Source organism: Augochlora pura, chromosome 7 (assembly GCF_028453695.1).
Source record: "Augochlora pura isolate Apur16 chromosome 7, APUR_v2.2.1, whole genome shotgun sequence".
NCBI lineage: Eukaryota > Metazoa > Arthropoda > Insecta > Hymenoptera > Halictidae > Augochlora > Augochlora pura.
Genome location: NC_135778.1, coordinates 27,288,408 through 27,312,712, shown reverse-complemented (window position 1 = coordinate 27,312,712; position 24,305 = coordinate 27,288,408). Strand labels below are relative to the sequence as shown.

Below are 24,305 nucleotides of genomic sequence, written 5' to 3'. Positions count from 1 at the left end.
GAGGTCTTTATTGGCCCGGCCTCCCAGAGAATCCAGGAGTCGGGGACTTGTTGAACAGAAGACGCGCGTGGAATTAAAATTAATAGGACAACGGCCTGGGGGGACCGATGGGACTCCGGCAACCGGATTGCATACGTCCCGGCCTGACAATTCCATAATAAAGTATATCCATCAGAGATCTCGGCAGCCGAATAACATTACCCTTTCCGCCCGGTTTCAGAGCGCGTCGAAGCCGAAATAATTCCCGGAAGTAACGCGCGTCGACAGAGAGATAAACTTTCCCTCCAATTCGAATCCAATCAGCGGATCCTCTGCCGAGAGAGGATCGCGGAGGAGCCCGCGAGCGGTCCGAGCCGTGAGATAGAGACAGATAGAGAGATAGCGAGGGAGAAGGGGGGGGGGGGGGTGGAGAAGGCATATGGCCAGATGGATATGTATGCGTGATCGCGTGCACGTACCTCGGCCAGGCTAGGCCGTCCATGTTTTGGGGGAAAGCTACGCGGAAATTCTTGTTCGCCGACAGGATATTATTCATATGCCGGCGACGCACAGTGGGCCACGTCGAAACGCTCGCTGCTCACCAGCCGAAAAATCAAACTTCTCGTGTCGATGTTTATGCTGTACAATGCTCTTTAAATGACCATACGGAAACGATGGTATCAATGATAGTTTTTAAACATTCTTAGTAGGATAATCGTTCGAAGATCGAATTTTTTTTTGCATACCTTTGTTCACGGAAAATATTCCTTCGCATTAATGTCCTGAGAATCATATTGAACAATATTTTTTTTAATGATTAGTATACTTGTACGTTGAGAACGCATCTGTTACAAAAAATTATTATTCATAGTTTGTAATTATGTAATTCATAGCTGAACAGCTGATTTTTTAGACGATGGTGTGACATAAAAATGTTTCCTACAAATATACTCTAGAAATCTCATTATAAAAAGTTTGTACTTTTTTAAATAAAAGAATTAAATCAGCTTATTATATATTTTGTGTTAAATAACGTTATAGCTGGCATCATGATATATTCTACGATCTATACAATATTGGTCTTCACGTCTTGAAATTATGATAAAAATCGACCACTCGTATGCACTCGCTACCCCAGACTCGAAAGTAATATAACTCTTTTCTCCCTCGTACGACGAACTCTATATTTCACGCACTGTTCAAGCCTGCCATGTGGCCCTCATTTCAGTTCGCACTCGTCTTTGGCCACTGATCCATTATCCGAACGCGAGAACTTATTACCATCTTGTTTCCACCGCTGCCAGATCGACTCGGAGGTCATTAACACCTCGCCACGAGCGAACGGCCCGTCCTCGAAATTTTTATTCGGAGACCGCCGAATCACCATGGTCCCGATTTTCCACGGGCCGAGTCCCCCGAGTCCTGATTTTCCACGATATCGATTTCTCAGATTTTCATTCTCGAGGATCTACATTTTTCAGAAACTAATTTTACAGAATTTACATCTTTTGAACCTGATTTTCCGGTATGTAAATTTTTCAGAACCTTATTTTCCAGAAGATAAACTTTTCAAGTCTCCATTTTCAAGGATATACATTTTTCAGAATTTAATTTTCCAGGATACATTTTTAGGACTTAATTTACCAGGGTATAATGTTTTCAGAACCTAATTTTACAGGAGATAAACTTTATAATGTTTTCAGGATTTAATTCTCCAGGATATAATGTTTCCAGGACCTAGTTCTTTAGGTTTTAATTTTTTATGGTCTAAGTTTTTCGAATTTTGATTTTCCATGACATCGATTTCTCAGATTTTAATCTCCCAGGATCTTCATTTTAAGAACCTAATTTTCCACGATATATATCATCCAGGACCTAATTCAGACAACCCCCCAAAAATATTCATATTAATATTAACCCTTTACACTCGAAGTCATTTTAACTGTAAATCTAAAATAATTATCCTGGCTCATAGCATTTTTAGAAGCGTGAAATATTATATCAAAAAGTATGAAATATTCAAAGAATAGTACGAAACATTAAAAGAAGTCTCTGAATTATGAACAGAAGTGCAGAAAAATTTCGATTGCTGTTCGTCGAGTGAAATTAGAATATGAAAGCAAAGCGCGGATGGGGGGGGGGGGGGGGGGGTAGTATAAAATGTTTATTCCACGCAGCTAACCACTTGGCGGAATTTGGCGGTGCCTATTATCCCCGTAGCAACGCTAGCGAAGTTTAAATGTAGTATCTGGCTTAAGCTGCTGGCACTTGTTTGCAGTCTGAATTTCGACAGAAACTTCGCAATGAAAGACTGTCCATTCTTCGGAAACTTTTGCACGGTGTTCGCGAAATACGCTCGCGGAACTCCAGAAAATCTGCCTTATTTCACGGGAAGCAAGTGCTACAAAGGATTATGTACGATAAGTATAATAGCGGAACGCGTATCGCGCCGGCTCCCGCGAGAGTGAAATATTTTTTCCCCGGCGTTCCCTTTGTGGTCGGGCTCGCATTAGTTTTCAATGTCCCGGAACCGACTAGGCGGATTAAAAATTAGAAGATGTGCGCGCCCGGAACGGGATTGTTCTCCTCGGCGGGCGAACTTTTTCGCGGAAAAACTTCCGACGCGTTCGTTGCGCGATCCGAACCAACACCGTGGGGCGCGACTACACCCCAATTTTCGAGTATTTCGGACACCTAGATGGAGTTCCCTTAATAAATTAAATTAATTACTATCTTATTAATCGTTAGGTTATTATTAATAATTTATTCATTTGATTAGACGGTTATTATTATTACGAATTAGCATTTTTATTGATTTGGTGTTGTAGTTGTACAAGAATAAAATTATATAAATCATTGTTTGTATGAACAGAAAAATTGCAATAAAACTTTTTTGAAGTTTATTATTTACTCCATCAGTTTATGTAATTGATTTTTTTGCGTTTCCATTTGGAGGTCCGAAATACTAAAAAATGTGGACGGTGCTCTATGATTGTGTGCTCCTCGGTGCACGTTTATTATAATTCGGACGAAATGTTCCGTGGAAATACAATTTGCTGGGCCGCCGCAGCAGCGTGCTTGAAATATGTTTGCCGTAATGAATTTTCACAAGGAATTACAAAATAAAAACCAAACGTTGCCAGACGCAATAAAACGGCTGTTTCGAAACGTTTCGAAATTACGCGCCGTCCGCGCGCCGATATTGGTCGGTAATTAAATCTGCAATAATTCTGACGATTGTTACGGAACGAATTATTGATTTTCTGTCGGGAGACAACGGGATAACTAAACTTCTCCATGAAACCCGGTTACAGACAAATGGGAACGACAATGAGGCGGCCGGTATTACAGTTCGCCAATTTGAATTTCTTGGCATTGGCCGTCCTATTTTCCGCATTGAAACGCGTAATTAAGCTTTCCGATAATCTCAATGACGTTCCGGCGCGGCCGCGGGTCTTGCCGCGAAGCGGAACGCTCCGATAATAGGCCGGAAAAATTGGTAACAATATACCCGCGAATAAATAAAAATCAATTTCAACGTTGCGCTCCCACGCGCCGGTGGTTCGCCTCGCAAACACGATGGTTAATCCGGGACAATGATCGATCTAATTTCCTCTATTTCCCGCTTTTTCGTGTCCGGATTCGACGGAAATAATTTAATAATTTAATTATTGTTACGCCTTATTTTTATCATTTTTCTTGTTTCAAATATTAAAGCGTGATTTGTTGCAACTCATTTTAAGATTTGAATTTGATTTAGTAAATCATTGTCGCGATATATTTAAATGAAAAATAGGACATAATTTGTCGCGATGATATTTTTGACAGGTGGTAAAAGGTGTTCGTGGTGTGAATGGTTTAACACGGTTGAATTTCTTTCTAGCGAAAAGATCGTTCATTCGATTGTTCGGCTTTAAGCGAACGCATTCCAGATTTGCCGGTTCAGCAGGCGAAGAAACCAGGTAAGCCTAGAATCACGTCTATTCTATTAGACAACAGTGGCTCCGTGGAGGGACACGGCTAAGTGTAACGTAATCTCGGTACCTTAGCGACGCGACGCCTCGTTAACGACGCTATGAGATCATCGATATCCAGCTGCATAGAGAAAACCCATCCGATCGTGGCGGTAACATCCGAGAGGCTCGTTCGAGGCGCATCCACCCCACCCCCACCCTCCTTCTTAGAATTGATTTTAACATTCTGAGAACGGTGGCGAGTGGCCTCGATGTTTGGCAATATTCGTCAGCGAGTTAATTGGACTCTTTTAGTCTACTTTTTTTGCTATTTTTTGCATGCTATCGATACTCAATTTTTCAGGTTGCAATACTGATTTTCCGGGGCAGCGATTTTAAAACTTGCAGTTTTTCTAATTTGCAAAGCGTCAATATTTGAGGCGCTGGTTTTGAAGAGTTTTAATTTGCAAAGTTGGAAGTTTTTCTAATTTCCAAGGTTCCAATATATAAAGTGTCAATTTTCCGGGGTTTTAGTTTTCAAAGTTAGAATTTTCCTAATTTCCAAAGTCCTAATATTGAAAGTGCCAACTTCCCGGAGTGTTAATTTACAAAGTTGGAATTTTCCGAATTTTCAGAGTTAAAATTTTCCCAATTTCTAAGGCCCCAATAATTAAATTGACGATTTTCCAGAGTCTCAATATCCGAGGTATCAGCTCTCCCAACATCCTAATTTGCACGGTGAAATTTTCACTTGCACATTTGGGGATACACCCGCCCCCGCCTAACAATTGATTTTAACATTCTGGTAGCGATGGCGGGGTTGCTGGATGTTTGGCAATATCGGCCGGATATCAGATTTTAATGTGGCAAAAGTTCGGGTCCCTGGGATTTGTTGGCTCACTCGGTAATTAATTGTGCTCGGGTCGCGAGTTAATTAGAATCGAAGTGGGGCTCGCGGAGGTGATTAAAACGCGACCAAGAACCGAGTCGTTGAATTTCCTGTCGGCCGGTTCGCCAGCCCGGAAATTTCCAAAAAACTATTCCCCGCCTTTCAAACTAATGTTTCACTGTTCGGCTTGTCCATTAACCACTTGCACCCCCATAACGATAATACGGCGATAAATCATATTAAATTCCCCGCTATAATTTCAGATAGCAAAAGTAAAAAGGTGAGAGTCTTTTTATTCCAAGTAATAACAAAATTATAAAGGAAAAGTTATCTTAGTCGTGTACTGTGAAGTGAACGATCATTATAACAAAAATATAGAATACAGTATTATTATATAAATTTAGTATTATTATATAAATTTAGTATTATTAAATAAATATAGTATTATTATATAAATTTAGTATTATTATATAAATTTAGTATTATTATATAAATCTAACGAACGTATTACGAAAATATTCGAGTAATACAGACCAGTTTTAATACTTTGCACTAGAGTGACACTTCTGAGGCGATGCTAAAAATTGCTACATTATTTTCAAGGAAACTGTTACATTGTTTAATTTATCTTTATTCGATAAATTGTCAAATAATAGAAGTTTTATATAAGGGTACGTTTTCAAATCCATATTTATAAAATAAAAGTAATTATACCAAATAGAAATACTGTAGGTTGAAAGAAATATCTTCGTTTTGGAATTAAAATAGTATCGAGTATAAAGGGTTATAAGGTGCGTGATCACATTGGCTCCTATTTGTAAGTTACCAAAATCTACGAAATTGATTTTCAAATCTTTCGTAATAGTCCCAGATAAATAAGAAAAAAAGACAGGAGTTCTTTTCATTCCAAGTAGCAACAATATTAAAAAAGAGCTATTTCAGTCGATTCATTACAATATTTACAAAAGATCCATCAATTAAAACCAACTTTAAAAACTTGCTCTTCGCTATAATTCATGAAAATCTACAAAATAGTTTTTCGGAGCGTTCGTTGCAATCTCGGATAAAAAGGTTAAAACCGCAAGCTTTTTAATCTCCTATCTCAAAATTAAAAAGTAAGGACATCCCAATGGCAATACAGCGTCTGTGCGAAAGAATACAAATGATTTCGAGTAGTTAGAAAAAACGCTATCTCGTTCGAAAGGGTGTCCGAATGCGTTTGCCGGGCACTATATATCACGCCACGCGTCACAGTATGAAATATCGTCGTTCGCGAAGTGAATTTGTTGTTGCTTACGCGAAACGAAAAAATCGCGTTTGCGGGGGCACGTGGCACGGCGACGACGGCGGCAGCGGCCGGTTCATCCCTTTTTTTGCAAAGCATGATCGAGCGGGACGAGGAGCCGCGGACAGGAAATCTCAATGTCAAACAGCCTCGGGAACACTTCTAACTGGACACAAAGACACCGCACGGGTCACTTGTCGCTTCTCGTTGATATGCAAATTAGGCAAGAAAAAATTGACGTCCGCCGATGCGGGGTTCGGGGCGGCGGCGGGGGTGGGTGCACAGAGGGTGCGAAACAAGGGTGGCCCGGGCCAGGAGAAGTGACGGGAAAGTTGGTGGAGGACAAGGCGCGGGGGCCGATGGTAGCCAGGCAAAGTTCAGAGTTAAGTTTTAATTAATGTAATGGAGAGTAGCGCGTGATTAGCCTTCCAATCAGTACGGTCCCTCTCTCTTTTCGAGGATGCGGCACGTCGAGAAGGCAAAAAGGAGCGGCGGGGCCAAGCGCGCGGGGGGATAGGAGGAGGAGGAGGTGGAAAAAAGGAAACGGGAACAAGAGGAAGAGACGATAGAGCGTACGATGTCCTTTCGTGAGGCAAAATTGGAGGACGGTGGACCTGGTAAATGGTCCAATCGACAGCATTACCATTAAGATTCTTTGATTCGACGACGAAAAGTGATGGGAAGAGGTCAGGCGAGCTGTTCCAGGGACGAGTCGGATTACACCGAACCGACCGGATCCTCTGTTTGATAAATCCTCCAGATTCGCCTCCACTCGCTCGTCTAATTTATCAACACCCCCCTCCTCCACTCCCCACATAGTAACTTACTCCATCGCCGTGCCAGCGGATGCAGATTTTTTAATCATTTTTTTTTTCTCTAATTTATCAACACCTCCGCATACCTTATCATTTATTCCATGGTTGCTCCGGCAATTACGATGTTTTTCATTATTTTATCATCTAATTTACCTCCGATTCTACTTGTGTAGTAATTTATTTTACCTTTATTCCAGCAGATACAAAAATATTTCGGTTATTTTATTATTCAATTCATCGACAACTCACTTCTGTCTACAGTATGAATTATTTCATGGTTGTACTGGTGGTCATAATGTTTTTCATTACTTTATTACCTAATTTATCATCGCTTCTACCTACGTAGTAATTTATTTTATACTTGGTCAGCAAATGCAAATTTTCTGGCTACCTTATTATCTCATTTTTGAACATCTAATCTGCTTACGTTAATATTTACTCTATAATTAATCCAACAAATAGACTTCTACCTACAAAACCATTTAAAATACCCTCATCCGACCAATAAAATTTTCCAAATAATTTTATCACCTATTTTACAAACCCTCCGATTGCACAATAATTTACTCAACCATTGTCGCAGCAAGTAAAAGTATTAAAATCATTTCATTGTCTCACTCAGGCGTCTCACGTGTTCGCCAAGTATCAGCGAACCGACCGCGGAGATCGCGAATAAAAACAAAAGTACGCCGAACGAACTTCCAATTCCGTCCATAGACCAACCTGCAAAACATTGTTGCAACGACAGGGCGGTTGATGAATGTTTTATTACATCGTGCACGCGATATTAATTGCCCGTTATTGAAAACATTTTACAGGGCGTTCGGGGGCCGGGTGTTCCGACTCGGCGTCGTGTTCGAACGGTTATTATTATACCTCGTTTTCCATCTCCATTACGTTTTAGATACACCTTTATTGTTCCTCGCCGTGACATCCGCCGGCCATTTGGCAACGGGCGGTGTTCCAGGAGAGGTGGGGGTTGCGTAGCGCGGGCGTACGCCAAGCGTCAATTAACGGTAACCGATAATCCGAAGTAATGACGACCGATTGGAGCTTACGCCTCGTAATAATTGTTTATCGATTAAAAAGGGTACGGCCGCTCCACCGCCGGCATCTCCCTATTGTCGGCACTCGCGTGTCAGCCGGATCCAATTTGTTTTTAGGTCTTCATTCTCGTCGGACGGGACCACCGCGATTGTTTACCGCTAGTTTCGCTTTTGCAGCGGCCGGATAAATCGTTCCGCGATTTATTACGAACGCGCATTTTCGTTACGGCGGCACGTATCGCGCCCGCGTACCACGGAAACTGTTCTGGCTTTGGATCACCGGCGCGACTCGATCAGGGTCGCCCGGTGATTTTTCATAGTCGTACGGGATTTTACGCGGACACCTTTTATCGCTGAAGAGCGTAACTGCGAACATCGATCCATAAACGATTGCGAAGGATGGGGAATTTTATACGTATGGATAATGCAGTAAGGGAGCTTATATTTACAGGTATTTGTATGATTTAAGTCATGTCGGAGTTGTGTAATTATTAAAGGAAGATTGTTATTTTAAATTTTTCGTTTTTCTGTGTTGTACTGGTTTTAGTAGCAGCTGCATATATAGTTTCATAGAACTGGGATTTTGTCTGATGATGTGTATATTTAGACTGTTTTTGAATGAAATGTTATGTATTTTTTAATGTGGATTTTGACAAGCTGATTTCAAATTTGATTGCGAAATTGTCATTTTTTGAAATAAGATCCATTTAAGTGGAGGAACTAATAAGATCGTGATCTAAAGACAACTTTTATCGTATGTTTAATTTGTAATAGAAATTATATTGTAATCGTATCATTATGCTATTATATACTTTATTATACCATAATATTATACTATTATGTTAGCAGATCTCGATCTCGTTACTTCCTCTACTTTAATCGACTTTCTGTACAAAAAAAAAACGATTTCGTAACCGGATTCGAAGTCGACGTGTCAAAATCCACAGAATGACACTTAAAACAACCCTAAATGCACACAAAATCCTAATTTCGTTGCAATCTTCAAGGTTAAAAAATATTCAACGTTTCAACTTTCATTCTCAAGAAACACCGTCTTATCCAATATCCGTGAAAATGTTTTTTCTGATTTTTGTGCAACATTTTCATTGCAGCCGAGTGCGTGCACCGTGGTCTGCCGTTTCCGGTTCGTTAAATCCCGCCCGATGATCGGCCGGTAAACAATCGAGCGACCGGAGAATCGACTTCGAGTGGCCATTAATCCAATCAGACCGTTAATGATAATAATCTCGTTATTTCTAATGCGGCTGCGAATTAGCCCGGGCTGATACGGCCCCTAATTGGGAAATGAGGGACTATTTTCCAATTATCCGCCGGCGTGGGAGACCCTCGCCGCGAAAAATCTTATTTCAATGACTCGATGACGCCGCGCCGTCGTGCCCCGTAAAAAGTAACTGCCGCGCTCGCAGCGGGAGTCTATTTTGCTTCGGCGACGTCTTTAACAACTTAAAACGCCCCCCTAACGAGCGCATCGCCTTTTTGCAGCCGGCCTCCCGGCGAAAACCTTGCATAATGGACGCCGGAATGGAACGCTGACTGATCTTCCTTCCATTCCTCTCCTTCTTGCCTTTGAACGGCAAAAATATAATCAACGTCAAAATACTCTTATTCCCGCGTTATCTCGTCCCGCGGTCCCGTCCTGCACTTCCGGCAAATTATTTCCGCGCGAGATTAGAGCTGCTCTTACGATCCGCGAATGCTTGGCGCTATACACTTTTCAGCTAACCAAATTTAACCAGTTTCGTTATCAAATATCTCGCTGCAATAGCAATGTCTCTAATTTTCCATTCGTCATTTCGAGCAACGTTAAAATTTCAAAAATAAAGTGTCTCGTTTACTATACGATAATGTACTTAATTTAAAATTTGTAAAATATTTTAGTCGTTCAGATTAGATTTCAAAACGTTGCTTAAGTTTGTTCTATTGCACTGATTAATATTATCGTATACATAGAGGGGTCAAAATTTGTATAGGGATACCAATATTCGTTAGTAAAAAAGCTAATTATTTTGATAAAAAAAAAGTTAAAAATCGTTTCATCATACGAGGGAGCAATGAAAAATAAAAAACAACTTAACGAAAAATTCCTTCGCTTTTCGTAAACGTTCTAAAGCAGGGGTGGAATAAAATTGACTGCGCTAACAATCGCAGCAGTTGGTTTTCTGCATAAAAAAAAATAAAATAATTAACAAAGGTAGAAATATTAAATATCAGTATTACGATACCGTTCGTATTTTATAACGTTTTAATTATCTGTTCGTATGCAAATTTCGCTGCGCGGTTACGCGTTTTATAATTCCGTACCGTTTACGAAAGAAATAAAGGAGTTCTTTTGTTTGCTAAGCCACCTTTTTGTGTTTCTTATTATGCCATTATTGTTATTAAAATACTCGGCTCTTTTTCAGAACGTATCATCGTATTATTGTTGCAACTATAACATTAATTTCATCAGCAATAATGTTGCAAGCTCGGAGCTTCTGCCGTCGCAATATTTCGGCAGCCTAATTTCCGAAGGGTTTAATTTGAAACGGTCCAATTTTCCTAGGCAATTTCTCCGCGATCCTAATTTCCCCGGGCCTTAAAACTGACCGACCATTTTCTCCGGGCGAGTAGATCAATCGAATCGGTTCACCTGCTTTCGAAACACCCGTGCACACAGGTCGTCGGTTCAATCTTACTTGCTGCAAAAGGCACACGGCGCGGCCGCGGACGCAGAGAGGGTCGGCCGAGGGAGGGGCGGGCGCGGCGCGGCGAACTAAATTGGAAAAAGCGCTGTTCAAACAAAATTAATTGGGTTTCGAGAATTGAGCTACAACAAAACGGCAGCCGGAGAAACGGAGCCGGCACAGTCTTTTTTTCTCTTTCCCGGCAGGAGCGCGCTTTTAATCGAGTAATAATACCATCGATAGGGCGCGCGCGCGCGGGGATTTTTTTGAAAACCGCTCCCGCTTTTCAATTTTCATTGTTTGAAATTGTCCGTTTGCTCTCGCCCGAAGGATACACCCAACGCCGCCGTGCGCCGTATTAATTTTTCATACAAATTCCGTGCGCAATTAGGTCGAATGAAATTGTACTCGGGACCGTTTAATTTTCGGTCGGCGCCGGCCGGGGCTCGATGGAAACATAATGTTCGGACAGAGGCCAAGCCCAAACACCGTTCGCAGCCTGGTCGATCAAACAATACAGAATTTTCTTCCGTCCGCGCGTTTATTTACGAATCCCTCCGCTAAAATTGATTTCGTTTTACACCGGTGTCCAGGTGCGCTGCTTCGCGCGGTCGAATCTCAGCGAAATCTGTACGGTTAAATTTCAGCGCGAAGCGTAAGCTTAAATTTCAGCAAGAAGTGTACGGTTAAATTTCAGCTAAATACGTCAGGTTATATTTCCAAGAGTCAGCCAAAACTCTCCAAATTACAGTTACTGAGATAGTTCTCGCGAGTTCCTGCTTCGGTAATTAATTTTTAATGAACCGATATCGGTGTTTTTATGAAAAAATTTCCGAAGCTACATTACCGACCCTCTGGAATAACTGGAAAATTTGAAAGCGATTGGTGCGGACGATTGTTAAAAAACAAATTGACGAGGAGCGCGTAATTTGATCAAGTTCCTCTGCAATCTGTTGTCGATTATTCGAGCCATTATTTTCCGATGCGCGAACATAGATATTATCGTTAAAAAATTTCTGTAGCTACATCGATGATCGAATAAAACAATCGGAAAATTCGCGAAGATACCGCTCGAATCCATTGTGTAAAAATAAATTGGTAACGAATTGACTAATCTGTTCAATTAAAACACGAATTTGCTGCTCGTTATTCGAGCCATTATTTCTTGACGAACGTGCATAGATAACGTCGACAAATAATTTTTATGGTTAAATAAACGTCCCGGTAAGGCAACCGAAAGCACGCCGGAGCGAACGGTTTCGTTCGTTGCTTGGAAATAAATCCCACCGGATATTGCCAAAGTGGGAAACCACGGTTCCAATTTACCGATTTCTTTCGCCGAGTCTTAATTTTGCCGTGGGCCAACGGTACCAAGCCTGGATGTAAATTTAACCGTGCGCAGGGTCTAGCCGGCGTCACGCGCGAAACCGGAAATGAATTCTTCCCAGGAGGCTGCCGAGGCTGGCGCAGCCGACGGCGCGGGAATACATTTCGGCGGGTATCGATTCCGCGCGGATTCCGCTCGGCGCGGCCGTGCCGCACGCCGGCTTCCGCAAGCCAGCTTCCGCAAGCCAGTCGTACCGAAATCTCTAAATCGGAGCGGCACTCGTTATCCGCAACTTACGCCGCGGCCGGGATCCAATTTCGCGGAAAGAGCACTCGTTGCCGTACCGGGAGAGACAGTATCTACGCACATCGCTACTTTTCGTCCGACCACCTATCGTGACGAAGCTTAAAGCGTTCTCCGTTCGGGAATCGCCGTAAGCTGCCGCGATCGGTGATAAGCTGGAACCGACGATGAGAACACCAAACCGCCGAGAAATTTCTTCTTCTTCGTCGTCGTCGTCTTCTTCTTCTTCTTCTTCTTCTTCTTCTTCTTCTTCTCCCGCTTCTTCTTCCGGAACCACGAAGAACCAGAGCACTCGCTGATACAATCGCCCCTATCGACTGCCGGACACGTTTCGCGGCGAGAATCCGCCACCGAACGGCACACTCGCTTTTTAATCAATCGATTCGGGGACACTTACAGCCACCGAATTACGAACCTCTCGAATTTTTTGGCGACATTTCGCGCGGAAGGATACGGGGGTAGATAACAGTTTCGCAGGCAGTGATTTCTAGAGGTGGACATCATTGTCGAAGCCGTTTAGTGGGGAATGATAAGCGTTGTAATTTTTGCAGATGTACGTACCGGTTGGAAATGTTATTTTGTTTGATGCTTAAATAGTACATTGTTTGGGAATACTATTTTATTTAGTATTTAGGTGAAGTTTTATTTGATGTAACGGTTAAATGGAGTTAAATGGAGTTTGGAAATACTGTTTTATTTGATAATTAAATAGACTAGTATTTGGGAATATTGTTTCATTTAATGCTTACGTACTGTTTAGAGAAACTATTTCATTTAATGACAGAATAAAACAATGTTTGAGGAAACTATTTCATTTAATACTTGTATAAAGTACTATTTGATATAATGGTTAAATAAAGTACTATCTGAAAATATTGTTTTATTTGGTACTTAAATAGACAACTATTTGGGAATACTGGTTCATTGAATGCTTAAGTAAAATACTATTTTGAAATACATTTCATTCAATGTCTAAATAAAGTACTATTTCATTTTATACTTAAATCAAGTACAATTTAATATAATAGTTAAATACAGTACTATTTGGAATACTATTTAATTTAATACTTATATAAGATAATATTTGGAAATACTATTTCATTGAATACTTATGTAAGATACTATTAGTAAATACTATGTCATTTAATACTTAACTAAAGCACTACTTGATATAATAGTCAAATGAAGTACAATTTAGAATACTATTTCAACTAATGTTTAAATAAAATACTGTTTATAAATACTATTTCATTTACCAGTTTCAAATAAAGTACTATTTGAAATACTATATCATTCGACACTTAAGTAAACTACCAGTTAGAAGTGCTATTTAATTCAATGTTTAAATAAACTATTATATGAAAATACCATCTCATTCCATACTTAAATGAAGTCCTACTTAAAAATACTATTAAATAAGGTACTATTTAGAACATTCTCACCCGTTTGAATTGCATCTGATAACCTAACTCAACGCTTTCGAAAACGCGATTAACGCCATGATGATTTTAAACTAATCGAAATTGATCCGCGAACAATTCCGAGAAACGTCATGAATTTAAGTTCCCCTCTTGGTTCGATCTATTTCGTCGAGGCGCGTCGATCGTGCGCCATTTACGCGACACGAATTTCAGCACAGTGTACGGCTTCGCGGGAACTTTGTAGGACACACGCCGTTTACGTATCTCACGGAGATATCGGGCGCGCGCTAACGAGGGATTATTTATCGAAATTTCGTCTGTTTGTTCCTTTGAGGCGCGAAACAGGGAACGAAATTCGTGCGGGAAATGGTACAATCAACGGTAAGACGCGGCCCGGACGAAGCGCCCCCCCCCCCCCCCCCCCCCCGAGCCTTTATTCCGTTTCGTTTTATCCTTGGTCCGTGAGATTCTTATATTTCGCAGTGACCTTAATATCCGAGTAAAGAAGAATGAGAAGACGTTAGGAGATCATCTTATGCACTTTACGAAAATTCTATTCCGCTGGCATCGTTGCTTCCTGCCATCAAATAGATAACGTCTAACGACCGAGGGATGGTTGCCGAGATAAAGAGATAAGTCCGAGCCAAAATGGATACATTGTGTGCCGATAATTCCGTTTGTTCCGTTCCGATTCCGGCCCATCGAATGATTCTCGAATGCGCGCCGGGATGCATCACGCCGCGGTAGGAGTCGCAACTATTCTTTTCGCGAGCCTTCGAATTTTAACAATATTTTTCCATTAGTATATTCCTGTAACATGTCGACTTATTTCTATAAGTCAGTTATCTCGACTGTTCATTATTCAATATACTTTTAAGAATACTGAATTAACTGTAATTATATCAATGTTATAAATTCTTAAGAATCACTTGCCTCCAACGAAGTTCAAATCTATTTAATCCGTTTAATTATTCATTTATTTAAATCTATATTTCGAGTAAAAATAATGTAATCTAAATTTACGAATATTTGAAATAAACTGTAAAGTTCACTCTAAATTAACTAAACTGTGAATAAACTTAACTGTAAATAATCTAAACTCATAATAAACGTAACTGAAAATACAACTTGGCTGTTAATAAATTTAACTGTAAATAAACTATACTATTTATTAATAGTATATAATAAATTATCTTAACAATAAATGACTTCTCGCCATGAGAGAAGCGCGATTTACGTCATTATGATTTCAACCGAGTCACTTGATTAATATCAAGAGATCCTTGCGGGTTAACATACATTCTTTATGCGCCAGTTTCGCGCTCCGACCGCCGATTACGGCAAAGGAGGTTGAAAGATTCAAAAAGCGGAAAGTGCAAACTTTAAAATGGTTATCGGCTCATTAAATTAGTATGAATATCGACGAACTTACGGGAGCTCAAGCTGCTGAATCTTTGAGCGACGTTGGCAACATCGCACGCTTGTTGCTCCCTTTTTACAATTTCTCCCATATTTGACGCTTCCGTCGCGGCCTGACACGTGACCTGTTAATACGTCAGAAGCGCAGCAGAACGTCAGTCGTCCGCACGACAGTGGAAAACGCATCTGCGTCCGTTCCAGAGATCGATTTCGCGACGATCTCTCGTCGATATAATTTTCGCAAACGATCCGGCCAAACGTCACCGCGATTCTTGTCTAATTCGATCGGTAACTTTTATCGCGTGGCCAAAATTGAAATCGTGTCCGGAATTTCGGCGAACGCGCGCCGATATTTGCCACTCCCCCGAAATACGCTGCTTCCAACGCTCTGCGAATTTCGAAAACGCTACGGAAGAGAACCTCGCGCGCGTGCACGAGGATAAACAGCAATTTTAATATTAACAAACGAATTCTGGAATCTCTGGTTCGCGAGATCGAAAACACAAAACCGTGTCGAAGTAGGTGAAATATAAGATGGCGGAGCCAATGTGCGGTAGCGATGATACAAAAACAGCGAAGAATCTCAACGAATGAAGTGTTCGTGAGCGAGTAATCGCTGACGTCATGTTTGACCATGTTCGATGAAATTTGAAGCACTTGGATTTACGTTTTGGTAGCTTTGATGTCTTGTTTGAATATGTTTGATGTGGTTGGAAGCACTTGAATGTGTATTCAGGCGTCAACGGAGCGATTGAATAAGTCTTGACGATGTTTGAAGAAGTTTGAAAGCTTTAAGTATATACTTATGTATCAGAAAAGCAATTGAATAAGCTATGGTCTTTGATCGCGTCTAATGAAGCTTGAAGCCGCGGTTGTACATTTAGTGTTTGATGAAGTCAGTTATTACACAGTGGCGTCTTGCCTGGTCACGTTTGGCGCAGTTTAAAGCCTTCACTTTAAATACAAGTGTCGATGGAGCAAAAGAGTTAATACTAGTATTGCATCTGCGTATGTTTCACGTAATTTGAAGCCTCGTATTTCAATTTAAACGTTAGTAGTATCGTGTTTGAGCACGTTTGCTGTAGTTCGATGCTTCGAATTTAGATTTAAGCGTCAGTGGAGCAAGTAAGTAGACAGGGATATCTTGCCTGACTATGATTGACGTAGCTTGAAGGCTCGAACTTAAAGGGCATAGCCGTAAAAAAAATTTTTTTGTAACATTACAAACATATTTGTAAAGTCATTTAAATAAACCATGTGATATAGAATTGGAAAAATAAAATGTGTTTTACAAAAAAAAACTTAGCCTCCGACGCGATTTGAACCCGAACCCAGCAGCACTGAAATCGTACGCTCTAACCATCGCGCTAACCGATTTAGTTGTAATGAGTGGAAACATTTTGGCATATATTCCACTCGTTACAACTTTTTTGCTCGCTTAATTTGCATTTTCAGGTTTATAAAATTATTTGTTTCGATGCAATAACGTTTAAAATTACTTAATCCACTCTCGCGGTAAGCTAGAAAAGTAGTAGCTTCATTCTGACAGCAAAAAACATCGACACATTGGGTTTTCATTTTTTTTGACAATGTTGCAGGTTGGCAAAAAATCCGAGAAAAATTGAATACACGAACCGTGATAGTACTTTATCAGGGAATTAATATAAAAGTGTTGAATACAATATAAAAGTGAGAAATTTTCAATTTTCCGATTTTTTGGGGGTTTTTCATTTTTGATAATCACAGCTTGCAACTGAAAAATCTGAAAAAGTTCTATAACATGCGGCTTAATGTCCAAAATAAGGCATATTCTTTTCAAAATTTTAGAAAGCCGCTAAAGCTAGAAAAATGCCGGAAAACCGCGAAATCTAATTTACCCTGTAACTACCCTCACGGACAAGTTACAGGGTTAAAATTTTACACAGATGAGTTTTTATTGATCAGCTATCGAACGGTGTATGACTCATTGAAAAACCTCTAAGGGCAGTTTTGACCATCTTAATCGGCTGTGCCCTTTAAGCCTCATTGGAGCGAGTAATAAATATTGTCATTCCGTCTGCGCACGTTTGGTGCAATTAGAAGCCTCGATGTTAAATTTAAGCATCAACAGAGTAAAAAAAGAAACATTGACGATCTCGAACCAAGTAAACAAACACAGCCGTCATTTCCTTCACGTTCGACGACGTTTGAAGCGCGTGACGCACGTTCCGGCGGGTTAAAAAATTCCGAGATCAATCCGCAGAGCAGCGCGTCACGGTCCTGTCTCACGTACCGACGAACGACACGTGGAAAAGATAGGAAGAATGGCGAAAGTGCGTCGCCGCTCGATCGATTTCCTTTTAACGACGTGTATCGATCGTTTCGGCGCCGCGGCTGGCGACAGAAGCACAGGGGTTCACTGGGTCATCCGTGCGCGGCCCACGGAGCAGCCCGAGCAATTATCCGAATCCCTTCAGAGAAGCAGAAACAGAAACGATATCGAGCCGGCTCAAAGGCGGTCGACTATTTTTCCCTGATCTCTGGCGCGCACCTGCCCGGCCTTTCTCTCGAGCGGAACGATTCGCGTTTCCCTCCTACCCTACCTCCATCCCCCATCACCATCCCAACGGAGGGGGGGGGGGCGGCATTAACATCCATTATAATATTACACGGCGCGATATACAAGCCGGCTGCGCAGGTATCCTCCCCGCGGAGCTTCTACCTTGCTCCGCGAGAATCGTCCTTGGCGCTGAAAGCTCCCCTTTGCCGGGCTCCCTTCGCCGCGCCCACCCTTGAATTTCAGTGGAAACTTTTTATACGGTGCTCTCTGGTTGGCACGTCGCCCCGGGCCACTTTGTCAATGGAAGGGCGAAGGGTGGGGGGATCCGGTGGCGCAAGAAAGGGCGGGCGAAGTTAATTAATAAAAGCTCGAACGAAACGGTCGACGGGGTAGAAGAGGGGAGGACGGGGGGGACCGGGGGGGGGGGGGGGGGGGGGCGGGGTGTGAGGGAGAGAGAGGCAGAGTCGGTCGGCTGTCGCGGATAAAGGGATGAAATACGATCCGCGCGCATCGTTTCATACCGTAGGAAACCGATATTTCACATGCAATTCAAACGAGAGACTCACGTGTCGTGTATGAGGAACTTGTCGTCCACGGCGTCGATGCAGGTGCCCTTGCTGGTCATCAGGGACCCGTTCACCTTCACCGGGCCCAGATTCCCCGATTCGAACCACCGGCCATTCCACTCCGCCGGGAACTCGCATCCTGGAACAAAAACAAACCGCACGCACACGCGCGTGTGTTACAGTCGGCCTGGTGTCGACGTAGTGGCGGGGGGCGGATTGGGGGGTTGAATTTTTACATTTTTTTAATCTGCCGACCGGGCGATCGATAAATAAAAGTGCGGTATATAATCCGTCACCGGAGAATATTGAAAGCGGCGCGCGATGCGGCGCGACGCGACGCGCGATGCGGCGCGGACGTCGAGCGGGGTGGAAAACGGTCTGGCGGGTCACTCGGCCCGTGTAAAGACCCGCTCGATCGGCTCTTTTGTCGGCCGAGCGCAAAGTTTCGACGACAGTTCTGTTCCGGCGTTCTCGTTTTTTGTTCACGGTGGCTGGCCTGCCTCGATGCCGCGCCCACTCGTCCGCCAGCTTTCCCGCCGTTCTTTGTGTAACTACTCTTTTCCTTCTGTTTTTTAACGCGCATGTGGTAATAAGTTGTTGTAACTACTTCAAATCGCCCCGCGCCCCGCGCACCGCCGCCGGGAGTATCTGATACTTCCGAAACGATTGAAACTACAAGCCGCCGACGGAGAGAGTTCGGCGGAGCTTAATAAATACGCGGACAGCTGCGCACCGGCCAGAGGACGCTAATGCTTTGTAAATGGAATCCGGGCGAGTACGTTTCCCAGGGACACGCGATGCTCATCTGAATATGAAGCAGGACGTCGCGCGGTGATTCTTCGAGCAATGAGAAAACCACAAAAAATTAATCCTTTGCACTCGGAGCGATCTTAACTAGAAATCTGAAATAATTTTTCTGGCTTCTAGTTTTTTCATTTTATATAACAAAATTCATCCTATGCATATGAAATTGAATCTCGTGACTCATATAACAATTGCACTTTCAACCAATTTTTCCAACTAAGCTTTGGTGATATCTATTAGAATAATTTTGGAACGTGTTACAGCAATTTTATTGGGGCCGCAGGCTCGCCACTCGAGTGCGAAGGGTTAATGCTTCGTTTTATCTTTTTCATAAAATATTCGTAGTCTGGAATATTTACGTTTGCGTAAATAATTGAGTTGAACCGAACAAGTAACACGCGGCAACTAGAAATCACGTCGGTAAGCGATCTTATTACATCGCCGGGTTTTTGATATTAATTTATTCAAAGATCACGGCAATAAATAATAAGATGAATTGATTATTCTGAGTGAGGTTGTTGAACACTTGTTGTTTTGATTTTTGTATGGTTTAATTATTTATAGTATTGTATTGTTTCGTTTTCTTAAAGTTATACGTCTATAGAGAACCGAACTTATGCGTTCAACGAAGTTTAAATTAAAAATTGAAGGACAAGATAAAAACGTCTTACGATCTGAACGGAAAATTATTTCTTGAACCTCTCTCTAGATTATTATACAAAGACTTGCTGCCTTTACCTGCGTTTTCGCTTGCAATTTGATATTTTAATAGCGTGTCCGTGGACAAATCGGAATATTCTTGAAAAACCGAGGCGCTCTTTGTTCCATAGAACGCGTTCCATTTAAACAATTGCGCTCAAAGAAGATTACAAAGATCTAAACAAATTTTACAACCTTTTACAAACTTTATGTAACAATGGTCATGAACCTTAATTCAATTTATTAATACATATTCGTTCACAAAACAAAAATTCGTCACTTCAAACAATCACCAATATTCAACCAACGATTATTCGTTATTTGTACATTACATAAAATAATTAATTCTCGTTCTCCTAATCCTAAATAAATTAAATTCTTATCTTTACCAAACAGAGATAATCTTAACCGAAGATGGTATAATTATAATTATCATTGAAAACTGATTTTTGACAATTGTTTTTATATAGACCATATCATGTCAACAGACAGTGTCAAAAATACCGGCATTTTGTGAATAGCGGTGCAACAATTTACCGAACAAACACGTGCGAACACGATCTCGCCCCGTCAAGAGGATGACAAACAAACAAACCCGTTCGCCGCGAAAACAGTGCGAATTCGGTCGCAGACTAAATAAAAAACATAAAATTCCGTCGCAGGACGGAACAACTGTATTTCTTTTTTTTCTCTAGCGGTGTTCTCAGCTGGTCCCGCGGGACGAAGGGAAACAATTACGAGGGTGGCATCGAACGCAGGTGGGTCGCCTGGTGTCGCGCCGGTGAAAAGTTGTTCCCATTGGCTCAACGGGCGCGGCCGCGCCACGTACGAACAACGTTATTAAAACCGGGGGGTGGCATTACTTTTCCGTCGGATGCTGGCCAGGAATTATCCTTAGCTCGGCGAGCCTCCGCGGCGGCGGCGGTGTCCTTCCGCGCCGAAACCAGGCGGAGAGCTTGACTCTCTCTCTCTCTCTCTCTCTCTCTCTCTCGGCTGGTTTGGGGAACAGTAATTAATTAGTAATTATATTAGCGGCAGCGGAGGAAAAAGCAAAGCTGCCAGCGCGAAATGGCAGTCCGCCCCATACCCCCTCGCGCCATACTAACTGGTCCTCTCCTCGCCGATCCTCCCCCCCCCCCCCCCCGTAACTTTGCTTTTCCGACTTAACTCCAATTTCTGCTAATTATATCGCGGCTACCTTCTTCGCGACGTCTGTCTACGCGGCCGGTTTTCCCGCGAGTTTCCCTCCCACCGACTATTTTCCGCGCGCGGAATATCGCGCACCGATGGCCCAAGGTCGCCGGTAACACGAATTACCGTCGTAGACGACGATTTTCTTTGTTTCCCGGTGTCGCGGTGACCTGCGAGTCTCGCGGTCCGTTTATCTCGCGCCGAAGGAGGAAATAATTGAGGTGCGCAGGGCGAAGGGACCGAGGACGGGTCGGCCTCCCATTTTCCTGGATTTCCTCGCGGATTTATCCCGACCGACCACTGTCCCTTCGTTTCGAAAGGGATATTGATCGCAGCCCTTCGCTGGGCCGCGGGATAATTCGGGTCTTTGTCGTTTTAACACTTTAGTAAATCGGTTATAAGGGCGTGAATATTTTTGCATATTTTGCAATATTTTGCAAATTTTGCACATTTGTAATGTTAGTATTAAGTAGTATTTGTTTTGTCTAGTTTATTTATTTTATTCTGTATCTAGTATTTAGAAGATATTAATATTAATGTGGGAATATATTGAATTTAACCTATATGGTTGCTAGGTGCAATTAGGTTTAAAATATAGAATGTCCGTTTATTGAGCAGAAGATGTATGAATTACAAGTCGCTTACTCGGCCGCCCAAATACAAAGAAAAAATTCTGGTTTGTATTCGTTTCGCTGTTTCTCTGTTTCGCCGTCTTTTTCGCTCTACGCTGTCTCCCTGTTTCGCCGTTTCGATGTCTTCTTCACTCGCTGTTTTTACACACTGCCTGCATCGCCGTATCGTACGCTTTATATGTATATGTACAGACATTTCGCCGTGAAATTTCGATCAGAGGACAAACGCGTATCGACCTAACGGACACGGGTCGATCCAACAGCCGCAGGTCGATGCAACGGCCGTGGCCGTTGCTTTTTTCTAGAGCTTCCAAGAATGGTTTAGCTAGATCCCCACATTCATGATTGTATTAATCATAATCCTTATATAAATTATATTTTAATATAATTTCAAATTCTATTTATGTATTAATATAATTTCAAATTCTATTTATGTATTAATATAATTTTAAATTCTAATTATATGTTAATGTGATATTAAATTCTAATTATATACTAATATGATTTTAACTTCTAATTATATACTAATATGATTTTAAATTCTAATTATGTATTAATGTAATGTTAAATTCTAATTATGTATTCAAGTGATCTTAAATTCTAATTAATGTTCTATAATTCTAAATTATATCTTAATAATTATATTAATATCAAATTATAATATTTAATCTGTATCAACTATTCAGAAAATTATGTAATAATATCTCAATAATAGAAAGCTAATTATTATTGTGTTCTCATGATAATTGATTTACAGGCTATTAATTGAAATAATAGGCATATTTATACGATAGAATAAAACAAAATAAAATAAAATAAAACAAAATAGAATAAAGTAAAACAACATAGAATAAAACCCATATCATAAAATAAATTAATTTGTCTCCAGTGGTACTCTTTATCCACACGGTTCACCTTTAACCCCTTGCACTACTTCTCCTTTTACGCTGCGTTGATTAGTACCTATTCGTCCTCAACATTTCCCTTAATAGGACGAGATAATTATTGTCCACGATTATTTCTATGATCCTGTCAACATTTTCTACCACATCCGGACCATAAACACCATCCACAATTTCAGCCGCTTGGCTTGCACTCTAACCTTTATCAAAGAAAAATTGTAAAATGTACCGAATTTTCTCTATGTTTACTTCCATTTTCAACAGCCTGTATCTCGCAACTGAATGGACCAAACAAAAAACAGAGAAAGAATTTCTGCAGTGAGAAATGTCACCTTTCCAATGAGCATAAATCTGAAATTGTTTGATCGATACTTTAACAGATATCGATCACTATAGCCGTCTACGGAAAAAATAACGGATTTCTTTTTCCCCAACCTAATATTATACCGATCGCCTTATACTACGATACTGCAATACCGTTCCCATATATTGAAGCCGTAACATACCCAACTGCAACAATCTCGAAAAAGTGGACCAATAATCAAAGAAGGTGATCGGATCCGCGTAGAACGTCCGCTTCGACTCCGCGAGCTAATTCGGCGCATCGCGTCCCCGCGAGTTTCTCGATTCCGGTCCGCCGTGAACGCATCGCGACGTCGCCGGTGGTAGAAGTAATCCGTTCGGGTGTCGCGGTGGAGGGGGAAGGGTGGATCGAAAGTGAAACGAGGGAAAACAGTTCTCCGTAAAGCGGAAAGAATTTGAGAACCGCGAGAGCGTGTCCCGGGGATCCGACAGACGAGGAACACGCTCGATCCCGGTGCACGAGATGCTCTCAAGAAAATACATGCCGAGAGGGGGAGGGGACCACCGCGACGTTATAAAGTAATGACGATAATGGTCGACGGAAACGCGGCACGGTTCGCTGAACCCGGGAACAACCGTCTTCGGAGGCGAGCAGAAGCTCCTTGTCGACCCGTTTCCGTACTTTTAAACAATTGGAACGAATTTGCGGAGGGCACCGCCGCCGCCCGCTCCCCGGTCCCGTCCCCGGCTCTCTCCTCGAACCATGTTTTCTCTCGGCAGCTATCCCCTATCTCTCTCGCTCTCTTAGTCGCCCGACCGACTGAAATCCCGGCCGAATATTTCGAATGCCCTCGGCGGCGAGCTGAGACGAGCTTGTAAAAATGGGGAATCTCCTTAGAAAGATCGGATTATCAAAGTAGAGGGGGGAGGGGGGGGGGGGGGGAGCACGCCGCCGAGGGACCTAGGGGAGCCTCGCGATTTTACCACCTACAAAACGCAGTCGCTAGGTTCTCCGGCCTTGTAGCGACAGACCGGATTACAAAGGCGGGCAACTCCCGATTAAGCATTGTTTGTCCGAAGCATTTTGCATTTCATAAATCCAGGCGTTCTGGAATCCTTGACGGAGTGGTGGGACGATTTCTTGGCGACGGCGCGAGGTGGTCCGGTTTCAGGAATTCGGGAGCTTTAATAGTGAAGTCAAGGCTTTCTCGATTGATTGTTGGGCGATTTGAATTGCTTCAGGGTGGTTTGTTTTGGCGATTTATGGTTCTCAGATTTTCGTGGTCGGGAGGAGGAGAAATTTGGGAATATTTTTGTTGGTTTTAATTTTTAATTTCGAGTGGTTTGTGACTGGAATAGTTTTACTTTTTAGTGTAATGTGTAGTATGAAATATGGGGTGTGATGTAAACTGTATAATATGAGGTATAGTACAAAATGTAAGATAAAATATTAAATATAATATGAAGTGTCAAATGTAACATCAAATATCAGATATAATGTTAGGTATCATGTAGAATATAAGATATCAAATATAATATAAAATATCT

At 41.8% G+C, this 24,305-nt stretch overlaps 1 protein-coding gene across 1 annotated transcript in view; it reads right to left on the bottom strand.

The window, feature by feature from the left end:
- Nucleotides 1–24,305, bottom strand: part of LOC144472508 (uncharacterized) — a 339,391-nt gene that overhangs the window by 105,304 nt on the left and 209,782 nt on the right. Inside the window, exon 5 of the mRNA XM_078185668.1 lies at nucleotides 18,227–18,365. Within this exon, the coding sequence (XP_078041794.1) occupies nucleotides 18,227–18,365 (139 nt within the window). The remainder of the gene's footprint in view (nucleotides 1–18,226; nucleotides 18,366–24,305) is intronic.